The sequence below is a fragment of the Trichoplax adhaerens genome, genomic scaffold (genome assembly GCF_000150275.1).
Source record: "Trichoplax adhaerens TRIADscaffold_27 genomic scaffold, whole genome shotgun sequence".
Lineage (NCBI taxonomy): Eukaryota > Metazoa > Placozoa > Uniplacotomia > Trichoplacea > Trichoplacidae > Trichoplax > Trichoplax adhaerens.
In genome coordinates this window covers 241,612-263,211 of record NW_002060968.1, presented here as the reverse complement: position 1 = coordinate 263,211, position 21,600 = coordinate 241,612, and the positions used below count along the sequence as shown (strand labels likewise).

General features: G+C 36.1%; 4 protein-coding genes across 4 annotated transcripts; 2 read left to right on the top strand and 2 right to left on the bottom strand.

The window, feature by feature from the left end:
• Positions 1–3,476: 3,476 nt before the first annotated feature.
• On the bottom strand, positions 3,477–5,481 carry TRIADDRAFT_16904 (uncharacterized protein; the record flags this gene model as incomplete). The annotated part of the gene is made up of 3 exons (XM_002117635.1): positions 3,477–3,722; positions 4,249–4,308; positions 5,407–5,481. Coding segments are annotated over 3 exons (381 nt in total), but the record flags the coding sequence as incomplete, so codon positions are not given.
• A 2,109-nt stretch (positions 5,482–7,590) lies between these two features.
• On the top strand, positions 7,591–10,341 carry TRIADDRAFT_61709 (uncharacterized protein; the record flags this gene model as incomplete). The annotated part of the gene is made up of 8 exons (XM_002117673.1): positions 7,591–7,744; positions 7,897–7,965; positions 8,137–8,465; positions 8,622–8,859; positions 9,227–9,418; positions 9,699–9,841; positions 9,924–10,091; positions 10,180–10,341. The coding sequence occupies 8 exons, from the start codon at positions 7,591–7,593 to the stop codon at positions 10,339–10,341; spliced, it is 1,455 nt and encodes a 484-aa protein (XP_002117709.1).
• Positions 10,342–13,491: 3,150 nt separating this feature from the next.
• Positions 13,492–16,262, top strand: TRIADDRAFT_61708 (uncharacterized protein; the record flags this gene model as incomplete). The annotated part of the gene is made up of 8 exons (XM_002117672.1): positions 13,492–13,639; positions 13,792–13,860; positions 14,039–14,367; positions 14,515–14,752; positions 15,149–15,340; positions 15,621–15,763; positions 15,846–16,013; positions 16,101–16,262. The coding sequence occupies 8 exons, from the start codon at positions 13,492–13,494 to the stop codon at positions 16,260–16,262; spliced, it is 1,449 nt and encodes a 482-aa protein (XP_002117708.1).
• A 1,933-nt stretch (positions 16,263–18,195) lies between these two features.
• TRIADDRAFT_32924 (uncharacterized protein) lies at positions 18,196–18,750 on the bottom strand (the record flags this gene model as incomplete). Its single annotated transcript, XM_002117634.1, has 1 exon — positions 18,196–18,750. A coding segment is annotated over one exon (555 nt), but the record flags the coding sequence as incomplete, so codon positions are not given.
• Positions 18,751–21,600: the final 2,850 nt, after the last annotated feature.

Below are 21,600 nucleotides of genomic sequence, written 5' to 3'. Positions count from 1 at the left end.
CTAAAATATCATGAATATACCAACCAAAATTAAATGATCTTAAGATAGTAACAAAGAATTAAGCGCACAAGTATTAAGATTCTATGTTGTGGAGAATCCGATAGAGCCAATTGTAAGATAATCGAAATGGCTTACAAATAATTACAAAAGTTTATAATCCACATTATGAACGATACTGATCTTACTGCAACAAATCTAGAAGCCGTCTTTATAATTACGAGCATGTATCGAAAATTAAATAAGAATTTTATTCTAAGACTGTGTACGGACATCAACGGATTAGTGTTAATAACCAAAAACTTACCGTATCGTCTCGTGATATCCTAATCATAGAACGATTGCAATACAATACTACTTCATATGTTATATTCACGTAGAAATAAACTGTAAATAAATTATTACCATACTGTATAAAAACAGCTCTTTCGCGGCTATGTAAAGTTTAATGCAAATTATCGCTAACTTTAGCGCTCTTATAATGTCCAACTGAACTATATTTAAATATATGATTATGGAAGCGTTTCTTCTTCATAAAATCTAAAAATAATATTTGTAGTTTTACTATTTTGACGATGTCTATAGCTAACACAAAGCAGATTTACTCCTTACAGCATAATGCTTGGATAACGCTACCTAATAAAAAAAACAATAACAGCATGAATGCGATCAGAAGCCAGTTCGACATCCTCGTAAATAGGTGCAATAAAAGTAAAACAGATAGTAATTAGCTGTGCATCCAAGTTTGATGAATATCCATGAATTTGTTTGTATATTGTATTTACAATTGCAATATTTATACACACGTACACAAATTACCCCCAAAATAAGTAATTGCAATCCCCAGCCAATGCCTAACGTTTGTTGATGCTATAGACTAATGAATACCACATGTTAAGATAGGAATGTGTCCTTCCATCATACAGGATATAGAACAAATGCACACCATTTAATCGATAGACTAACAGCAAATGCTTACTGGTACATCAGGTACATTTTCTTAGTACAAAAGGCGAGTATGCATTATCTTAACAGCTTTATTAGTTTTAAACTGGAATAACTCTCCATTTATTAACGCGACGCAAATCAAAGTATCAAGAACCAAGAAAATCTTCTTCAGATATTGCAGGAGTCGAATCTTGCCGATTCTGCTATAGCAAAAACAAATCTTTCTGGATCCCAATCATCCAATGACAGTGATAACGAGAGTATATATAATTCAATCGACGAAGTGCGCCTTGCAAGAGTTATAAGACGCCTATCAGCAGCTTCGCAGTCAGATAAGCAGAATCATGGAACATCTTTGTCCACAAGCCACAGCGACAGTGCAGCCGATTCTTTCCTGATAATACAGCAGGATTTGAGATATCTTTCTCAAGTTGAGAAACAGGTGTGAGGTTGCTTAAATGAGAAGAAGTATCTGCAGCGGCAGCTATTGATTTATTCCTAGTCATGATTGACTCAGTTTTCTATATAGTCGATGGATAAAACAAAAATTAATTCACCTCCATTTTATTTTAGAATCGACTGAGTCAGCAATCACCTGTGGTCAGAAGAGATCGAAAACCTGAACAGAAATAAACAGAAGGCTAATTTTATGTATAGTAACAAAGATGATCAGTTTCATGTTCGATAAAAATACCATTGTAATAGTGCTTCAACATTATCTAGTGTGATTTATATTGACATGGCTATAAAAATTAATATTAAAAAAAACAAATGATAATTTTAGGATAAGATCATTTAATTGAAAAATTCCCCAAACGAATCATTCTATGACATCGCTGTAATTTATTCGAACTTTGTACTCGTATATCAAGTACAATAGTCCTTGCTAGGTTTGCCCATAGCGCACCTCAATTGGCGTAATAATAGAAACTTCTTGAATATCTAATAATTGCGTTCAGATAGAACATGAATAATCAGAGAGTTATTCACGATTTGGCGGACGAACACGGTTATCATGGCAAGTGACTGTGAGTTAGTCCATACCCAAGAGTTTGGGTACAGTAACTTTATCTACGGATAGTAATGATGATAATTGCAATAAAGGCTTTAAGTGTAATTTCACTTAATTGATAACCGTACACTTGCTTATGATATGAGCTTCACAATACTGCCATGAGCACGTTTGCAGAACTTCCAGTCCAATTTACATTTTCGTTCTTGCGAATCTTTCAGTTCAATTTGTATTCAACTGCACTTAAAGAGCACTTTTTGAAGTGGTAAATGGAGCGTTATAATTCAGAAATTGAGCACAAATAACATTACTGTATCATTAAACCTATTCATGGAGCACATGGACATCGAAGCGACAAAGAAGAAAATTTTTAAAAATATCTGGCAATCTTTATTTTTTTATGCCTCTTTGCATATCAGATTTTAAATGTATTACTAGATACTTATCCATGCCTACATTATTTTATCGGCTACATAATCAAACCATTTAGTACTTTTAATTTTTCGACAAATTTCGTGTGAATTATTTCGACAGCCATAAAGAATTCCTACTAGCAATACAGCTACGACTACAACTAATAGTAACAATGTTATAAAGATATTTCCTGACTCTCTTTTCCTCACATTTCCTACAAATTGAGAATTAAAATGAAAGATTAATAAAAAAGAAGATAAATAAGGTAACTACGAGCTAATCCTTTAATATTATTACGAATGATAACAACGTCATTAAAGTTTGGCTACATGAAAAACCAAGCTGTAAAATGTCTCAATCAGCGAAATTAAAGTTAAACTATTTAATATTGCGATACAAGTGTGTAATGTAAAAAGCCATATTGATATTTAAGTAATAAATTTACATTACACTATTGGATTAAAGGTATCCTTAACTGCATGTGAGTGGTCGATTTAAGTACTGTATGTTATAAAATGTACATTGCGAACTTCACCTGAATTAACTGCTTTAGTGTCCAAGTCCTGATCGGTATCTTCATTGACTGATTTTGTAGCAGCTTGACTCTGTTGTTTTTGTAACTGAGTTTGGTATTCTTTTCTACGTTTCTCTTTCTCCTCTGCTTTACGTCGACGTAGCACTTCCTTTTCTTTCGCTTCTTCGGCCTTCTTTTGAGCTTCTTTTTCTGAGAAACAAATACATTTTAATGTAAGAGAGCCTTTCCTCTTTATTAGTACTCTTTTTAAAATTGTAACAGTGGCATTTCCTTAAATAGGTTTATTTTCTGACAAGGAATAATAGCCATAACAACTATTCAATTCTTTTGTAGCATTATCAATCTCGATTAACTAACCTCTTTCGAGTTTCTGCTGTTCTTTCAGCTGTTCTTGTCTGCTCCTTTCTTCATCAGCTTGTCGTTTTTTCAAATGACCTACAACCTGCCAACAATGGCATCCGATAATCCCAATTGCATATTATTGAGCGCATTCTACCTACTTACCGTTAATACAATTATTGTCTTTATAACTTATAATCAGACGAGCAATACCTTAACAGCACAATTTTTGCATTCGTTTTCTGTCACGCAGTTACCAGCGATGCCTTTTAATTCTGGATTAAGAGGATTATCTTTTAAGTCTAACCATTTTAAGTTTGCTAATTTAAACATGCTACTTGGTAAATCGGTTAATTGATTGCGGTATAACTCTAATTTTTTCAGATTACGAAGTTGACCAAAATGCGACGGCAAGCTTGTTAACTTGTTACTACTTAAATCCAACATTACGATATAGGACAAGGTGCAAAATGATTCCTATTTCAGCAGTGCATAAAAGCAAAGTAATGAATGGAGGTAGTAGAAATTACAGTTACAGATCAAATTTAGACAAGACTGAATGGCATAGCCTATCTGTAGAGCTATAAAACTGATTGCAACGTCAGTAAAAACTAGGGAAGAGTAACGAGCATTCTAAGAATGATTTTTTGCAAGTATTTCCTTACTTTGATAATTTATTTGTCTAACATTATGTACTGTAACACCATTGATATTACTGTGTATCAAATTCTATCGTATCTATTGCATGCCTTAAGGATAAGAACAGCTCAAAACACCTTTAGCAGTTGTTTTATACTGCTTAGTGTCTACGTACTCAATATCGAATTCGCCAATTTACTGTATTCCCCCTCAAAAAGCATCTATTTTGCATTGTATAATACTTGTTCACTGTATGCTTGTGCCTAAACCACACCACCTCTCCGTACAGATTGACCTCATGTTTGCATGAGAGGTTGCTGATATAACATAGAAGATAGAGTTAACTTGGGTAGTTTTAACTCACCGGAATACTGGTTAATTGATTGCAGCTGAGATCGACTTGATTTGCTTTAGGAATCATCGACTTTACAGTTATGTAAGGAAGAGAATAAAACACAATATTTTATTATCAAGATAAGAATACGTTGTTTTGCAATACTATCATTTTGTAAGCATTAATCATTTGATATGCATTCGTCTATTGCTTATTGGAGATGGCCATTGATGATGGTGTGAAATGATTGCTGTACATTGCACATTGTGCAGTACAAAGGGTTGGATTTTATCCAGTCAAGTTCAACTTTCTACCTGCACTTGCAATTACTGTGTCAACTTGCTTTTGTTAATATGACTACTCTAATCTTCCTATTGGGTCGTGCTAAAGGATAGCTTGGACGCACGTTGCTTTACCGCAAATTTCTAATTTCAACTTGACTACGACTCCATTGATTCTGTTTGTCGATCATACTCTTGACTGTATCCACTGGTAGGATTATAGCACATCCAGTACGTACAATTACTTTGCTTGAAGGACTTTCTATCCACTCAAGTCCATTTCATACTATGGCAGCAGTCGATTGTTTGGTCATGATATTATCGTGTTTTGCAAAGATAATCAATTTCCTATCCATTGGTTGGAGGTGATGATTGCCTCTAGTATGAAGAGGCAGGTGTGCAGGTGATTGCATGATGTCAAGTAGAAGTTTTCCCTGGATTGGCAATGACAACGTTATGTTATTTTTGCTAGCTTGTCAAGACTAGTTACGCTATAGTAATAGTTGGTAAGCGATTGGCAGTTGCATGATTTACTGTACATGTTATTCTTTATCCATGTGATGAACGTTTTAGTCGGTAATCTGTCCAAATAGAATCCTCCTCTACCGTAGGCGCTACTCCGCAGCAACTGCCTACAGTGTCTCTATTGGATAGAAAGGTTGAGAATAGTCTTTCTACTCATTGAGATCGTAAAGAAGAAGAAGCAATACACCACTAACTGACTATCATCCTGCATGGTCGAGTAGCATGTTATGAAGGTTGAGCAGGAACGGAGCTGATTGTTGATGGCTACCGTACAGTACGTCAATGGTGGTTGAAGAATGGAATGACATAGGATAGACAACATGGCCAAGCATAACTGCAAGTCCTTGACATGTTGACATGACAAAATGACCAATGTACTTACCAATTCTTTAACAGGAATCTTAGTTAAACTGCATAAACTCAAATCCAAATGATTGCCATCTAATTTGTCTTTGATGAACTTGAATTGCTTTTGACTGGCTTCTTTGGATGCCATTTTCAACGTCTTGGATTGGATCAATGTTCCTCTTGTCTACCCGATTCCACCACAGTATGTTTGTGTCTCCTTGTTGGATAGGAAATGAAACCTAGGCAAAGGTGGAATTGACGAGGAAATTTCTAGCAATGGACTGCAAAGGAAATCAAGGAAAGCAGAGGAGAAACTTGAATTCAATGGCGGAAGCACTTTCAGTTGGATAATCTCGGTGAGTCAGTCATCGAATGTCACTGCGCTAGTCTGACGTTTGAATGGTGACGCAACAGTACAATAACTGGTTTGACTTTCCCCTGACTAGACCTGCTACCGTACAGTACAAGATGTACAGTACATGTACTCGACTGCCAGGCATCCAGTACCGTACTGTACACTGTAGACTGTTTTACTGTACTGTAGAGTCGTACAGTATAGTACTGGACAATAGTCCCGGAGACTGGACTCTATGTAGTTTGATAAGCAATGGGAAGAATGTCCGTCAGTCCGAGTGTATTGAGTCCAGTGACAGTCTAGGTCTACAGTACAGTAAGTCATACAGTAGTGTAAGGCGATGGGGAAAATGTCCGTCAGTACAGTAGTCCCAGAGACTGGACTCTATGTAGTACAATAGTTTGATAAGCAATGGGAAGAATGTCCGTCAGTCCGAGTGTGTTAGTCCAGTGACAGTCTAGGTCTACAGTAGTGTATTATAACCCCACTACGACTAAACATTTAATCCGATTGAAAGCGCTACATAAAATCCGAAATGCGATCCGAAAATCTACAGTCCAGTAAGTCATACAGTAGTGTAAGGCGATGGGGAAAATGTCCGTCAGTCCGAGTGTATTGAGTCCAGTGACAGTCTAGGTCTACAGTACAGTACTGTACTGTAAGTCATACAGTACTGTACAGTACATGGTCTTCTTTACAGTATCCCCAAAGGACAGTACAGTACAAGGGTTTTTCCATGGTAGGACACAGTACAGTACTGTATTTTGATAAGCGATGCGGAAAATATCCGTCAGTCCGAGAGTACTCAGTCCAGGTCTACTGTACAGTAAGTCATACAGTAGTGTAAGGCGATGGGGAAAATGTCCGTCAGTACAGTAGTCCCAGAGACTGGACTCTATGTAGTACAGTACAATAGTTTGATAAGCGATGGGAAGAATGTCCGTCAGTCCGAGTGTATTGAGTCCAGTGACAGTCTAGGTCTACAGTACAGTACTGTACTGTAAGTCATACAGTACAGTACAGTACAAGGGTTTTTCCATGGTAGGACACAGTACAGTACTGTATTTTGATAAGCGATGCGGAAAATATCCGTCAGTCCGAGAGTACTCAGTCCAGGTCTACTGTACAGTAACTACTGTGCAGTAGACAGTACAGTAGTTTACAGTACTGTGTACAAGCATGGAAAAACCCTAGTAGGGGAGTTTTGGGGGAAGGTAAACAAGACCATGCATGACCTGGCTGGGAACTTGGACAGGACGGTCCACTCTCGGACTGGCAGACTTTTTCCGCCTCGCCTATCATCGACTTTGGGCTGATTTAGCCTCCACAGCTTCTTTTGCGTAGTGCCACCGAAGTTCATCACGTGGTACACAGGTACAGTACAGGATCCCTTCATCCACCAACTCTACAGTGTACAGTACCGGAAGGTACTGTAGTCGTCGTCCCTGTACTGTACTGTGCACTGTACCGGACATGGTACAGTATCCGATTGTACTGTAGTCCACAGTATGCGACTGTAGACTGTAGACTGTAGACTGTGGAGGGAGCACCCTGGTCGAGACAGACCCTGAAATCTTCCTGCTGTTGGCCAACAACAGTTACTACTGCAGTTGATACGTTGATTTAGACCGCAATCGGCAGTACTGTTTGATAGAGTCGATCGACCTTGGTGGCCGTCTTCTCACCAATCGGGTTCGTCATCGTGTTGTGGCTGCAATCTCAAAACTCGTCTGCAAGTTGCTGCCATTTCTGCTCTTGCAAAAGTTTCTATCCCAACCATCTGTATTGAAGGGCATAAAATCGATTATCTAGTTGATATTGACTGAAACTGCCAAGCAATTGATCTGGTTCTATTGCTCAACCATGACGACACTAAGCGAAGATGTACCCGTGACCAATGGACATCATCAGGGTGAAGAAGAAGAAGAAGAAGAAGAAGAAGTTGAGATCGTTGCTGCAAGCAACGAGCAAAGTAAGAAGAAAAAGAAAAAGAAAAAGAAGAAGAAGCCCAATGCGAGTAAGTACATTACACCAATGATTCAATGCCGAGTGGATAAAGTAGACTTGTTCATTCATAACGCAACAGCTTCTCAACCAAGATGAAGCCTAAAGTCTATTCCAAAAGGCTGTCCATCAACGCAATCATCGCCTTTCTTCATTTCCTTTCAGATGCTGATCAAGAAAAACAAGAAGATGCAACACAGACAACAGACAGCAAGAACAACAACGATCCATCAGGTAACATTCATAAGCAACTAACTGTCGATGAATCCTGAAAAGTCAACATTGATTCAAACAATCAAAGTAGGAATGATGTCTTGTAAACACTTCGCTGCAGTGGCTTAACCATGTTGATAATAGACTTTGCTGAATACAACCTAATCGTTCCGTCATGATCCTTTAATCTAGTTAAAGATGAAGATGGAATAAAAGTCAACGGTAACGCTGAAGGGGTTGAGCCATCACAAGGCAACGATGCTACCAGTAGTAAGAAAAAAAAGAAAAAGAAAAAGAAGACTGCAGCTAGTGATCAGGATAAACCTGCTGTGCAACAGACAGATCCACCTACCATTCCGATATGTCAACTCTATCCTAAAGGCAATTATCCACAAGGTGAAATCGCAGAATATACTGGATCCGCTTCCTATCGTACTACAAGCGAAGAGAAACGAGCTCTGGACATGATGAACTCGGATATCATTAGTGATATAAGGCAAGCTGCAGAAGCTCACCGTCAGGTACCGTAGCACATAGTGGCATAGTTAGTCAATCCTTTAAACTTGTATCAGCTAAAGAATAGGCTAGGATAGTGTTATACTACAGCGTATAAAGACTAATTCTTTTACTTGACAATCCCATTTCGGCCATCGTAACATAAAATACTACATTCTTAGACTAGAAAATATGTACAAAGCTACATTAAGCCTGGCATGACTATGATAGAAATATGTGAAAGATTAGAAGAAACTTCCCGTAAATTAATCAACGAAAAAGGCTTGGAGGCCGGCTTAGCTTTCCCCACTGGATGCTCTCTAAATCATTGTGCAGCCCATTACACACCGAATGCTGGTGATAAAACGGTTTTACAATACGACGATGTTTGCAAGATCGACTTTGGAACACACGTGAACGGTAAGATTTCTTGAACCCCATGTCTTACAAAATGGAGTGTGTACATACAGTATATATATATATTTTAAGATTGAGCAGGAACTATTTCATTGAACTTACAGACGATGTCGTTTCCTTAACTTATGCGTTAAAGTAGTCACAATAAGAAGTTTGTATGTATTAATCGAAAGATATCCAAAATAGACTAGCGTCATAATGATGCCAAGGTGCTATTTGTACCTTCATGGCGTAATAAATAGAACAGCCTACGTGCTTTCAGTTCCTTACTGATTTGTTTTGATTGACCACCTTGAAAAGTACAATCTAGCAAGTTTCGACTTTCAACAGACAATCCAATTTATTTTATTTTAACATTATCGATCAACAGGTCGGATAATTGATTGTGCCTTTACCGTTGCCTTCAATCCGAAATACGATCAATTGCTTGCCGCTGTTAAAGATGCTACCAATACTGGTATTCGAGAAGCCGGTATTGACGTGCGTCTTTGCGATATTGGTGAACGAATTCAAGAAGTGATGGAATCTTACGAGGTTGAATTGGATGGAAAAGTTTATCCTGGTTCGTTAATAGCTAGCTATTTGAAGTAGTTTTGTGTGATAAAATTGTCTGCCAAGACCATGCTTGGTCACAATAACATTATGGCAATGACAATGTTGACGAAATGACGTACTAAAAACTCAACATCCTAATAGTAATGTTAAAAGAAAGATGGATTGCACTGCTACTAGAGTACCTATCATAATTTATACCCGTGCAGTATTATATTATGATACGATAGATCGGTCAACTAGCCTAGACATTTTAACCAGTAAATAATGAAAGCTTTTCTCAATAATAGTTAAGCCTATTCGCAACCTCAACGGACATTCCATATCTCAATATCGTATCCATGCCGGTAAAACGGTTCCTATCGTCAAGGGTGGCGAAGCTGTTAAAATGGAAGAAAACGAATTTTATGCTATTGAGACATTTGGCAGCACGGTACGATACAGTATCAATGTTGCGCTTTTAAACGTAGCGGAAGTTTTCAATTCTATTCTGAGATATTGATTATAATTTATAGGGTAAAGGATATGTCCATGATGACATGGAAACTTCTCATTATATGAAAAATTTTGAGATGGGTCACGTCCCACTTCGAACAGCACGCGCTAAACAACTATTGAACGTAATAAATCAAAACTTTGGTACTCTAGCATTCTGCAGACGCTGGATAGATCGTTTAGGACAGGTTTGCTAATGAATATGTTGATTGATACATCATTAGTTATACCTAAAGAAATTAAATGATGTCCTATTTCATATTACTTACATTATAGACAAAGTATCTCCTGGCCTTAAAAAGTCTATGTGATAGCGGCATCATCGATCCTTATCCTCCTCTTTGCGATATAAAAGGTTGCTATACCGCTCAATTTGAGCATACTCTTCTTCTAAGACCGACCGTTAAAGAAGTTCTTAGTCGAGGAGATGACTACTAAATTTGAAATCGTACTTTTGTAAAATATCAGAAAAGATTATCTACAGTCAATAGGTACATTCAATGCACAGCAAAAAGTCTTTTTTTTTAACAGATTACAAAGAGCTAAGCAGGATAACAGCGTAATTACTGTTATTACTATCTAGTCCATAATTGTAGATGTAACTTAGATTGTCAGCTGAAAGTAATTAGCGTAAAGATGTAGAGGTAGATTGGAGCTCGATTTTAGGACGTTGTCTATGGGATTGGTATCATTATTATTCTTCAAAGTCATATTGCGATATATATGAAACTCACTGATATAATGTAGTACTAGTTAACAGTTTTTCCTCAATCTTGATAATGTTCTAAACGAAATGTCTACGCATCAACTGAAAATCGATCTCAATAACTCTTCGTTTTATTATTGCATTCTTACCTAATAAGAAGCATTGTGCGCTTCGACGTTAATTAACTGTCTCTGTAAATGAAATAAAATAAAATATGGATACGGCGATTGATATATATTGATAGAACAATTTGCTTACAGCTCTACAATACTACTGAATTATTCAAGTGTTGGTTAGGAACTTTATTATTATAATGTAATCAGCGTATGTAATTAGCCTTGACTCCTCTGCGTTTTGCCCCAATATAGTAATTTTCTTCCAAGAGTCAAATACATTCTATCAGCTGATACTGGACACCCTAACAAGACTTGGAACAAAACAGTAGTTATTTTAAAGCGTACTCAACTTGCATATCGCGATATTCATAAATAAATCATCGTACCGTCAGAAATGTATACCATATCCAGTGATCTAGAAATGGCATCTTATCCAACGTCGAACATACCTAAATAATACAAATTCATGCATTAGAATTGTAATGCAGTTGTATTCTTGTGTTGCGTAACTGCATCGGTAAATTAATCACTTACTAACCGTAGATTTAATACGCGTATATCATCTCTTCTTCCTGTTCCCCAATAAATAAACTTTAAAATAGTCCAATGTCTAACAACACTACACACCAAACTCCGAATGATATGTTATGGCAAAGTAAGACTAGTAGCATAAAAGCCTAGCCAGCATTCAATGAAGTATCCCTTTATTGCCCAAACTTGAGTCTATTCATTTATAGTGCTTATATGAACACGAAATCCATTTTCCTCATATGTTATCCTGTAGATTGCCAATGAATGCCGTTAATACCGAGCCATCGATATACATGTTTATGCCGTAGTACGTTACTGATTTCCTTCATGCAAATCCAGAGCAAGTCTTAGTGTGTGGAAAAATGAAGCTTTGGATGCTTATAGCACTAAATTTACAGCTTGAAAGTAAAACTGAATCACGGATAGAGAATCTTCAAGTCAAGTGCTATCCGTCCCTATTAAAACATTGCATTCACGATACGATGCACTTTTGTGCAAATTGATGCAAAATTGACAACATCCAAAGGTAAAAATCGCCTCGTACCGACTGTGGATATAATCAGAGATTGGCATTTGTTAATACTGTACGAGCCTTGGGATACGAGATCATTCCTTCTCTCTTCTTACTACTATTTCATGACTTATCCTGTCACATGCCCACCACCTAATCTACCGTAGTCATTCTCTCCAAGACCATAGGAAATAGTCGATATTGCCAGCTGCACTCTGCCTCCAATTCTTTACACTGAATTTACTGGTTCGTCAAGAGCGCTACTTAGCCATGCTTACTCTACTCCAATCGACTGCGCTTTCATTACATCCACCATCGTTGTCTAGAAAGGATCATTTTATGTACAAAATGATCATGCTACGGCCCGCACTCAAGACTGTTAGACTATCATTGCAGTCCACAGCCATCAACTCATGATATCAGTACTAACTCAGTATCACTTTGTCAGTGTCTGTACTTATGAGCTAAAAACAAAAATATTGCTTCTTTACCTCTACGATGTACTGTAGAGCCTGATAGAGGTAAGTCTCTCCAAAATCGATTCTACCTCTACGATATACTGCAGTCTACGGGAAAGGGGAGAGCCTGATAGAGGTAAGTCTCGCCAAAAATCTATTTTACCTCTACGATATACTGTAGTCTACGGGACGGGGTAGAGCCTGATAGAGGTAAGTCTCTCCAAAATCGATTCTACCTCTACGATATACTGCAGTCTACGGGACGGGAGACGGGAAAGGGAAGAGCCTGATAGAGGTAAGTCTCGCCAAAAATCTTTTCTACCTCTACGATATACTGTACAGTAGTCTACGGGACGGCAGACGAGAAAGGGGAGAGCCTGATAGAGGTAAGTCTCGCCAAAAATCTTTTTTACCTCTACGATATACTGCAGTCTACGGGACGGGGTAGAATCTGATTGATAGAGGTAAATCTCCCCAAAATCTTTTCTACCTCTACGATATACTGTAGTCTACGGGACGGGGTAGAATCTGATTGATAGAGGTAAATCTCCCCAAAATCTTTTCTACCTCTACGATATACTACAGTCTACGGGACGGGAGACGGGAAAGGGAAGAGCCTGATAGAGGTAAGTCTCGCCAAAAATCTTTTCTACCTTTACGATATACTGTACAGTAGTCTACGGGACGGCAGACGAGAAAGGGGAGAGCCTGATAGAGGTAAGTCTCGCCAAAAATCTTTTTTACCTCTACGATATACTGTAGTCTACGGGACGGGGTAGAATCCGATTGATAGAGGTAAATCTCCCCAAAATCTTTTCTACCTCTACGATATACTGCAGTCTACGGGACGGGAGACGGGAAGGGAAGAGCCTGATAGAGGTAAGTCTCCCCATAATCTTTTTGACCCCTACGATATACCAGCGTTGTTCACAATGAAATGTTTAATATTATGTTCAAATGGCCTGCTCAAAATCTCTTTTAATTAATTAATTAATTCTACGATATGCTGTAGTCTAACGGACGGGAGACGGGACGGGTTAGAGCCTGATAGGGGGACTATAGGAAAATCTCGAGTAAGTAAATTCTCACCAGGGCAGCCATAGTAATAGAGGCACTTGATACGTTGATTTGGACAGCAGCCTTACGCTTTCTATGCCCTCTTGGCCGTTCCGAAGGCAACGACAATCCATATAATTCCAAAATCGATTCATCGAGTTCATATTAACTTAAACTGCTAAGCAATTCATCCAGTTATATTATTCTACTATGACTACGCAAAGCGAAGATACACCCATGACGAATGGGGATCACGAGGGAGAAGAAGCAGAAGAAGAAGAAGTTGAGATCGTTGCTGCAAACAACGAGCAAAGTAAGAAGAAAAAGAAAAAGAAAAAGAAGAAGAAGCCCAATGCGAGTAAGTACATTACACCAATGATTCAATGCCTAGTAGATAAAGTAGACTTGCTTACTCATATCGTAATAGCTTCTTAACCAAGATGAAGCCTAAAGTCTATTTCTAAAGGCTGTCCATCAACTCAATCATCGTCTTTGTTCATTTCCTTTCAGATGCTGATCAAGAAAAACAAGAAGAAGGCACACAGACGACAGACAGCAAGAACAACAACGATCCATCAGGTAACATTCATAAACAACTAACTGTAAATGAATCCTAAAAAGTCAACATTTATTAAGCAACTACAGGATGGAGTAGTTAGTCTTGTAAATAAACACTCCATTATAACAGCTTAACGATGTTGGATAATAGACTTTGCTAAATACAAGCTAATCGTTCCATCATGATACTTTAATCTAGCTAAAGATGAAGATGGAGTAAAAGTCAACGGCACCAATGAAGGGGTTGAGCCATCACAAGGCAACGATACTACCAGTAGTAAGAAAAAAAAGAAAAAGAAAAAGAAGACTGCAGCTAGTGATCAGGATAAACCCGCTATACAGCAGACGGATCCACCTACCATTCCGATATGTCAACTCTATCCTAAAGGCAATTATCCACAAGGTGAAATCGCAGAATATACTGGATCCGCTTCCTATCGTACTACAAGCGAAGAGAAACGAGCTCTGGACATGATGAATTCGGATATCATTAGTGATATAAGGCAAGCTGCAGAAGCTCACCGTCAGGTACCGTAGCATAGTTAGTCAATCCTTTAAACTTGTATCAGCTAGAGAATAGCCTAGGATAGTGTTATACTACAGTGTATAAAGACTAATACTTTTACTTGACAATCCCATTTCGGCCATCGTAACATAAAAATACTACACTCTTAGACTAGAAAATATGTACAAAGCTACATTAAGCCTGGCATGACTATGATAGAAATATGTGAAAGATTAGAAGAAACTTCCCGTAAATTAATCAACGAAAAAGGCTTGGAGGCCGGCTTAGCTTTCCCCACTGGATGCTCTCTAAATCATTGTGCAGCCCATTACACACCGAATGCTGGTGATAAAACGGTTTTACAATACGACGATGTTTGCAAGATCGACTTTGGAACACACGTGAACGGTAAGATTTCTTGAACCCTATATCTTACAAATGGAGTGTGTACAGTATATATATATATATTTTAAGATTGAGCAGGAACTATTTCATTGAACTTACGGACGATGTCGTTTCCTTAACTTATGCGTTAAAGTAGTCACAATAAAGAGTTTGGATTAATCGAAAAATATCCAAAATAGACTGGTGTGATAGTTAATATAATGATGCCAATTTGCTATTAGTACCGTAAGTGCACATAGAATAGCCTACGTTCTTTCAGTTGATTGTGATGCAAGTATGGGATGCGTGCGTTTGCTTGCTGATTTGTTTTAATTTAGCATCTTAATAAGTAGAATCTTACCAATTTTGCCTTTAAATAGATAGTACGATCGAATTTATTTTTACATTATCGATCAACAGGTCGGATAATTGACTCTGCCTTTACCGTTGCCTTCAATCCGAAATACGATCAATTGCTTGCCGCTGTTAAAGACGCTACCAATACAGGTATTCGAGAAGCCGGTATTGACGTGCGTCTTTGCGATATTGGTGAACGAATTCAAGAAGTGATGGAATCGTACGAGGTTGAATTGGATGGAAAAGTTTATCCTGGTTCGTTAATAGCTAGCTATTTGAAGTAGTTTTGTGTGATAAAATTGTCTGCCAAGACCATGCTTGGTCACAATAACATTACGGCAATGACAATGTTGACGAAATGATGTACTAAAAATTCAAAATCCTAATAGTAATGTTAAAAGAAAGATGGATTGCACTGCTACTAGAGTACCTATTATAATTTATACCCTTGCGGTATTATAATATGACACGATAGATCGGCCAACTAGCCTAGACATTTTAACCAGTAAATAATGAAAGCTTTTCTCAATAATAGTTAAGCCTATTCGCAACCTCAACGGACATTCCATATCGCAATATTGTATCCATGCCAGTAAAACGGTTCCAATTGTCAAGGGTGGCGAAGCTGTTAAAATGGAAGAAAACGAATTTTATGCTATTGAGACGTTTGGCAGTACGGTACGATACAGCATAAATGCTGCGCTTTTAAATATAGCGGAAGTTTTCAATTCTATTCTGAGATATTGGCTATAATTGATAGGGTAAAGGATATGTCCATGATGACATGGAAACTTCTCATTATATGAAAAATTTTGAGATGGGTCACGTCCCACTTCGAACAGCACGCGCTAAACAACTATTGAACGTAATAAATCAAAACTTTGGTACACTAGCATTCTGCAGACGCTGGCTAGATCGTTTAGGACAGGTTTGCTAATGAATGCGTTGATTGATACATCATTAGTTATACCTAAAGAAATGAATGATGTCCTATTTCATATTACTTACATTATAGACAAAGTATCTCCTGGCCTTAAAAAGTCTATGTGATAGCGGCATCATCGATCCTTGTCCTCCTCTTTGCGATATAAAAGGTTGCTATACCGCTCAATTTGAGCATACTCTTCTTCTAAGACCGACCGTTAAAGAAGTTCTTAGTCGAGGAGATGACTATTAAATTTGGAATGGTACATTGTAAAATATCAGAAAAGATTATCTACAGTCAATAGGTGCATTCAATGCACAGCAAACGGCTTACTGCTATTACTATCTAGTTGACAGTTGTAGATGTAACTTAGGTTGTCAGCTGAAAGTAATTAGCGTAAAGATGTAGAGGTAGATTGGTACTCGATTTTAGGACGTTGTATATGGGATTGGCATCATTATTATTATTATTCAATGTCATATTTCGATATATATGAAACTCACTGATATTATTTAGTACTAGTTAACAGTTCTTCATCAATCTTTATAGTATTATAAACGAAATATGTATCAACTGAAAATTGATCTCAATGACTCTTCGTTTTATTATTGCATACTTAATAATAAAATCTAACAATTGTTGCGCTTCGACGTTACTTAACAGTCTCCGTAAATAAAAAAAAATATGGGTACAGCGTTTGACATGTATTGATGGAACTATTTGTTTACAGTTACACAATTGTACTGAATTATTCAAGTGCTGATTAGGAAATTTATATATATAATGTAATCAGCAACCACATCGGAATCTTTAGCCCTCAGAACGGTAGGTGAGAATTTGAGGGACTCTAGGTTTGATACTCGTGACTTGGTATAATATGTATTTTAAAAATTAATTTTTATACAACTATACATTATTGGAGCACGTTTAGTCTACCTCTCTACATCTTGGTACAGTATAGTAATTTTCTGACAAGAAAAAAGTACGTCATATCAGATGATACATGAATAATATCCTGACAAGGCCTCTAGCAAATTTTACCGAACCAAGATGTTATTCTACAGCATGCTTAATATGCATGCACACCGAGATAATAACGTGCTAGTACAAAGAGAAAAGTAAACCATATTAAGTGATCTAGAAATATCATCATATTCGACGTCGAACATACCTAACTGATACAAATTTATCTAATAGAGTTGGCATACACTTCTATTCTTGTATTGTATAAGTTCAAAGGTACAGTAATAAAATTTACTAGTCGTAGATTTAACATTCGTATATGAATAGTAACTGTAGTATGCTACACGTAAGCACTAGTCACTGTTAAAATAGTAAGTATCCCAAGACGGATATAACAAACTATTAACTTAAACTTTATTGCTCCATTTTTGGAAATTCTAGGTACGGGTGTTTGCAATAACAAAATCGTAGCAAGACAATTACAAAAGCAATTTTTTTTTTTTTAATTTTGTACAGCATCTTAGCAAAGAATAAATACAGTGTGTAACAATCGCTATTAATATCAAGCAAAATGCATATATATAAAAATTCTACAGTTGCAGTAACAAACTATTATTACATTGGATAAATCTTTAAAAGATTTAAATAGGATTACAAGAATTACAATATCAACGGATAAAAACAATAACTATCATTGACTTAAAGGTCTTATTGCAGTAGACGATGACGATAATTTTAACCATTTTAAAAAATATTTTCTATAATTAACATTAATAAAGCCGTAAATAAACGGATTAAGAGCTGAATTCATAAATATCAGCCATGCAGTTATACCTTTTAAGGCTACAAAGACACGATAATATACACAAGAAACGCGTATAACAGAAAATAGATAACTCACGATGAAATACGGTGAGCAACATGCGAAGGCTATGCCACCGATAAATATTAATGTCTTAACACTACTAGAATCGAATTTTTTATTACTACTCATACCCCAAGCTGCAGTACTCTTTCGATGGCTGAGTTTTGGAGAAATCTCGGTAAACAATTTATTTGCTGAAGAGATCGATGACGCATGATTGTAATCTCGAACGCTTTCGCAATGACTACCAAGATAGGATATACCTGATACCGATCCACGTTCTCGAACATGAACAGTAATACTACTGACCTTTTTTCGTTGAATTTTAGCAATACGAACAACTCGAATTGATGTTGTTATAATAATTGCAAAAGGTATTAGAAAACACGTTATTAAAATAACTAAAGTAAAACCACGATCTTCACTGGGCCATAAGAAACTTGGACGACAAATAAACTCCTCCGGTTTATAAATATATCGGCCCCAACCCATCAGTGGTAATAGAGAGCATGTAATCGCTTGTAGCCAAATTGCGCTAATAATTATAAAACATCGACGACAAGTCATAATCAAAAAATATTTTAATGGACGTACAACAGCAATGTAACGATCAACACTAATGGCTGCCAAAGTTAATATAGAAGCATAACGGAATAATGAATTAGAAACGCCAGCCAATTGGCATAATGTATTATTTTCAATACCACGACCAATGATACAAGATATTAAAGCAGCAGGCATGTTGAGTACTGCCACGCAAAAATCTGACATCATTAAGTTAGCTACTAATGCTCCAGTAACATTATGTAATGCTTTATCTTTATAGATAATGTAACATATGGCCATACTGCCCATAATACTTGAAATAATAAATAACGATATCGATGTTGCTTGCAAAACAGTCGCTGTCATAGTATGTGTAATGAGAAAAGCGGTCATGTTATCTTCACAGCTAACGTTGGTATGCATGATGCCTATATTACTTTTCCAACATGAACCGATAGCTTAAAAATTAAATTGAAAGATGTAACAATTGGCTCGATTCCTTTTATTCCTTGCACGGTAAATCAATATCGATAATCGATTGGCCAACGTTGTTGGTTACTTGGCTAGATAAATGTTGACCAATTACTATGTTATTTTAATCTAGCCTTGCTACTGGATCTATTTTCAGCCATGGATTTAAATAAAAAAATACATGAATTAATTATAGGCTAAAAGTAATCAACAAAATATAAGCTTAGATCAGTTGATAAGGTGAAGTTAATGTATTTAAGTCAATAATGATAAAATGGTATTATAATATAGTAACAATGATATTTCTAAAACAGTCTTTGCCATAGGAAGTGGGCTTGTAAATAAATATTATTATGACGGATATTGCTTATACAGTCTGGACAAGAACATAACCTAGTCCCCTCAAGATTATACTGTACAAGTTGATATTGGGTTTATTAATACTACTTACAATTGTGACCAATCATTGATATACTAAAATTATCTCCATTCAAACTGAAGTATTTTTCGCATAGGATAATGAAATTGGCCTATAATTAGAACAGATCTTGACTAACATTTTATCTTTTTTGTAGAAAGTAATTTCTCGATCTCAATTTTAATTTATCAGCTAATGACTCATTTTACGAATTTATTATAATCCTATCAAGCGTCATTTGATCTATGTCAATATTCATCGTTAAAGAGTCATACAAAAATTATAAATTAATAAAAGTTTTAAATATCAAGGGAATATATTTTAAATTTACCAATCAATAATGTAATAAGATTTTGTCATCAATACTATTTGAATACCCATCTGGAATTGCTGTCCGCATCAAATGAAACAGTTTTACTATCCTATGAGAGTTAAGAGTCCTGTAGAGTGAACAAATTCGAATTGCTTATTCCTTCAAAATGTAGCATCCGTATGAAATCGTATACGGGTCGATTCTTTGTCCTTAATTCCACAATTAGTCACGCTTTGGGGCTATCTTGGTCCTTTTTAACCTTATGAATGCAAAAAGGATCACGCGAACCGCTATTCTTGCAGCAAGTATCCTCACGATAATGAATAAACAGTAATGCGTAAAATTGTAAATAATTTAGTAAGCTATTCACTTGAACCTTGTCTGACAAAAAGGAAATTTACTGTAGATAAAGTTTAAAAACACCGATTCAACATTGAATTGAAGCCATTTTCTATGTCATTCTGGCTAATACAAGACTGATCAAGGTAGTTTCTATACTATTTATAATTATAAAGATCAATATTATAAGGATGTAAATTCTATATGTATTCTACTTATTTCTTTTATTCACTAGTTACTGATAATGTATCAATGGCTGCAATTTACACTGAATTTATCATCTATACCCATAAGCAATCAAGCATAATATTATTATTTATTTTGATGAGTGTAGATTAAATAATGTTAAATATTTAATCATACTTGATTTCAAGCTACAATTGATTAACATTATAAATAGAGATTGCTTAGCCGGTATTTAGAAACAGAATAAAATAGATCCAAAGTGCAAAGATGTATAGAACATGTGGAAGATATCAGACTTACAGAGAAATTTTTATCGGTGACTGTTCATATATTATCATGATGATTTAAATTAAGCGAATTTTTAAAACCCCAGAATATCCAAATATTTACGATGTATAGAATATGCAGCATTTGGGGAACATGTAAAAATCAATGATAAATGCAACGAGTTTGTTTACTTTGTTCTTAGACTAGAAAAAATTTAAGAAAGAATGTTTTACACTAATGGCGGGTAATTAGTTAGAAAGAGACATCTTTGAGCATTCATACATAAATTAAGACCGCAACTTAATGTGACTAACATTTGGAATAAAAAGAGGAGCCAGGTGCAATAGTAAGTGCATCATACCAATTAATTGGTAGTGAGGATGGAGCATAAAAGAGAAATACCAATCATTAGTTACAATAAAGTAAAATAGCGATCCATTCAGCCAGCATTCGAAACAAAAAGAAGGTCCAAGGTGCAATGAGATGTGGAATATGCGGAATATTTGGACTCACGACGGAATATTAATGAGAAGGAATACTATAGCTTAGTTGTGCAAATATAGTGATCCGGCGAATGAATTCAATGGATATAATTATATTAGCCTATGGTAACTCGATGATTAATAGGGTAATAAAGATCTTAAATTTTTAACAGGCAGAGGTCATTTTAGGTAAATGCATACTTGAAAAAATAAGTTAATCTAATTGCCAATTTTTCCGACAGTAAACTATGCTAATATTGATATAGAGATTGATAATAAGATGAGTTGAGTAAAACCCGGATACTATTATATCCGGGCCGGTAATATTTGGAAAGAAATTATCCCTCAATTTGGTACCGTAACATAACTATCTATTTTAGTGATGATTAATTTTACCAAAATCATTGATTTTAAACCTTTTAAGGTATACCAACACTATAAAGTTAGTGATAAGTGATCGTGATAATCATATAGAAGCTAAAAGTTTCTTTAAAGAATCCTACACTATAAGGGAATTCTTATCTACCTCAATTACCGACAAAATTGATGAAAGACCCGTACACCATCAATGTAATTAGATCTTATGGTTGATTTCTGTTAATATATTATGCCTAAAGAAAGGGCTATACGAATTGGCTATTTATTAATCATGAGAATACTGCAACATTAGCAAGGTGAATTAACTAAATTAAATAACTGTTAACGTTAGTATAGGATATCTTATATAAGTCGAGATATCT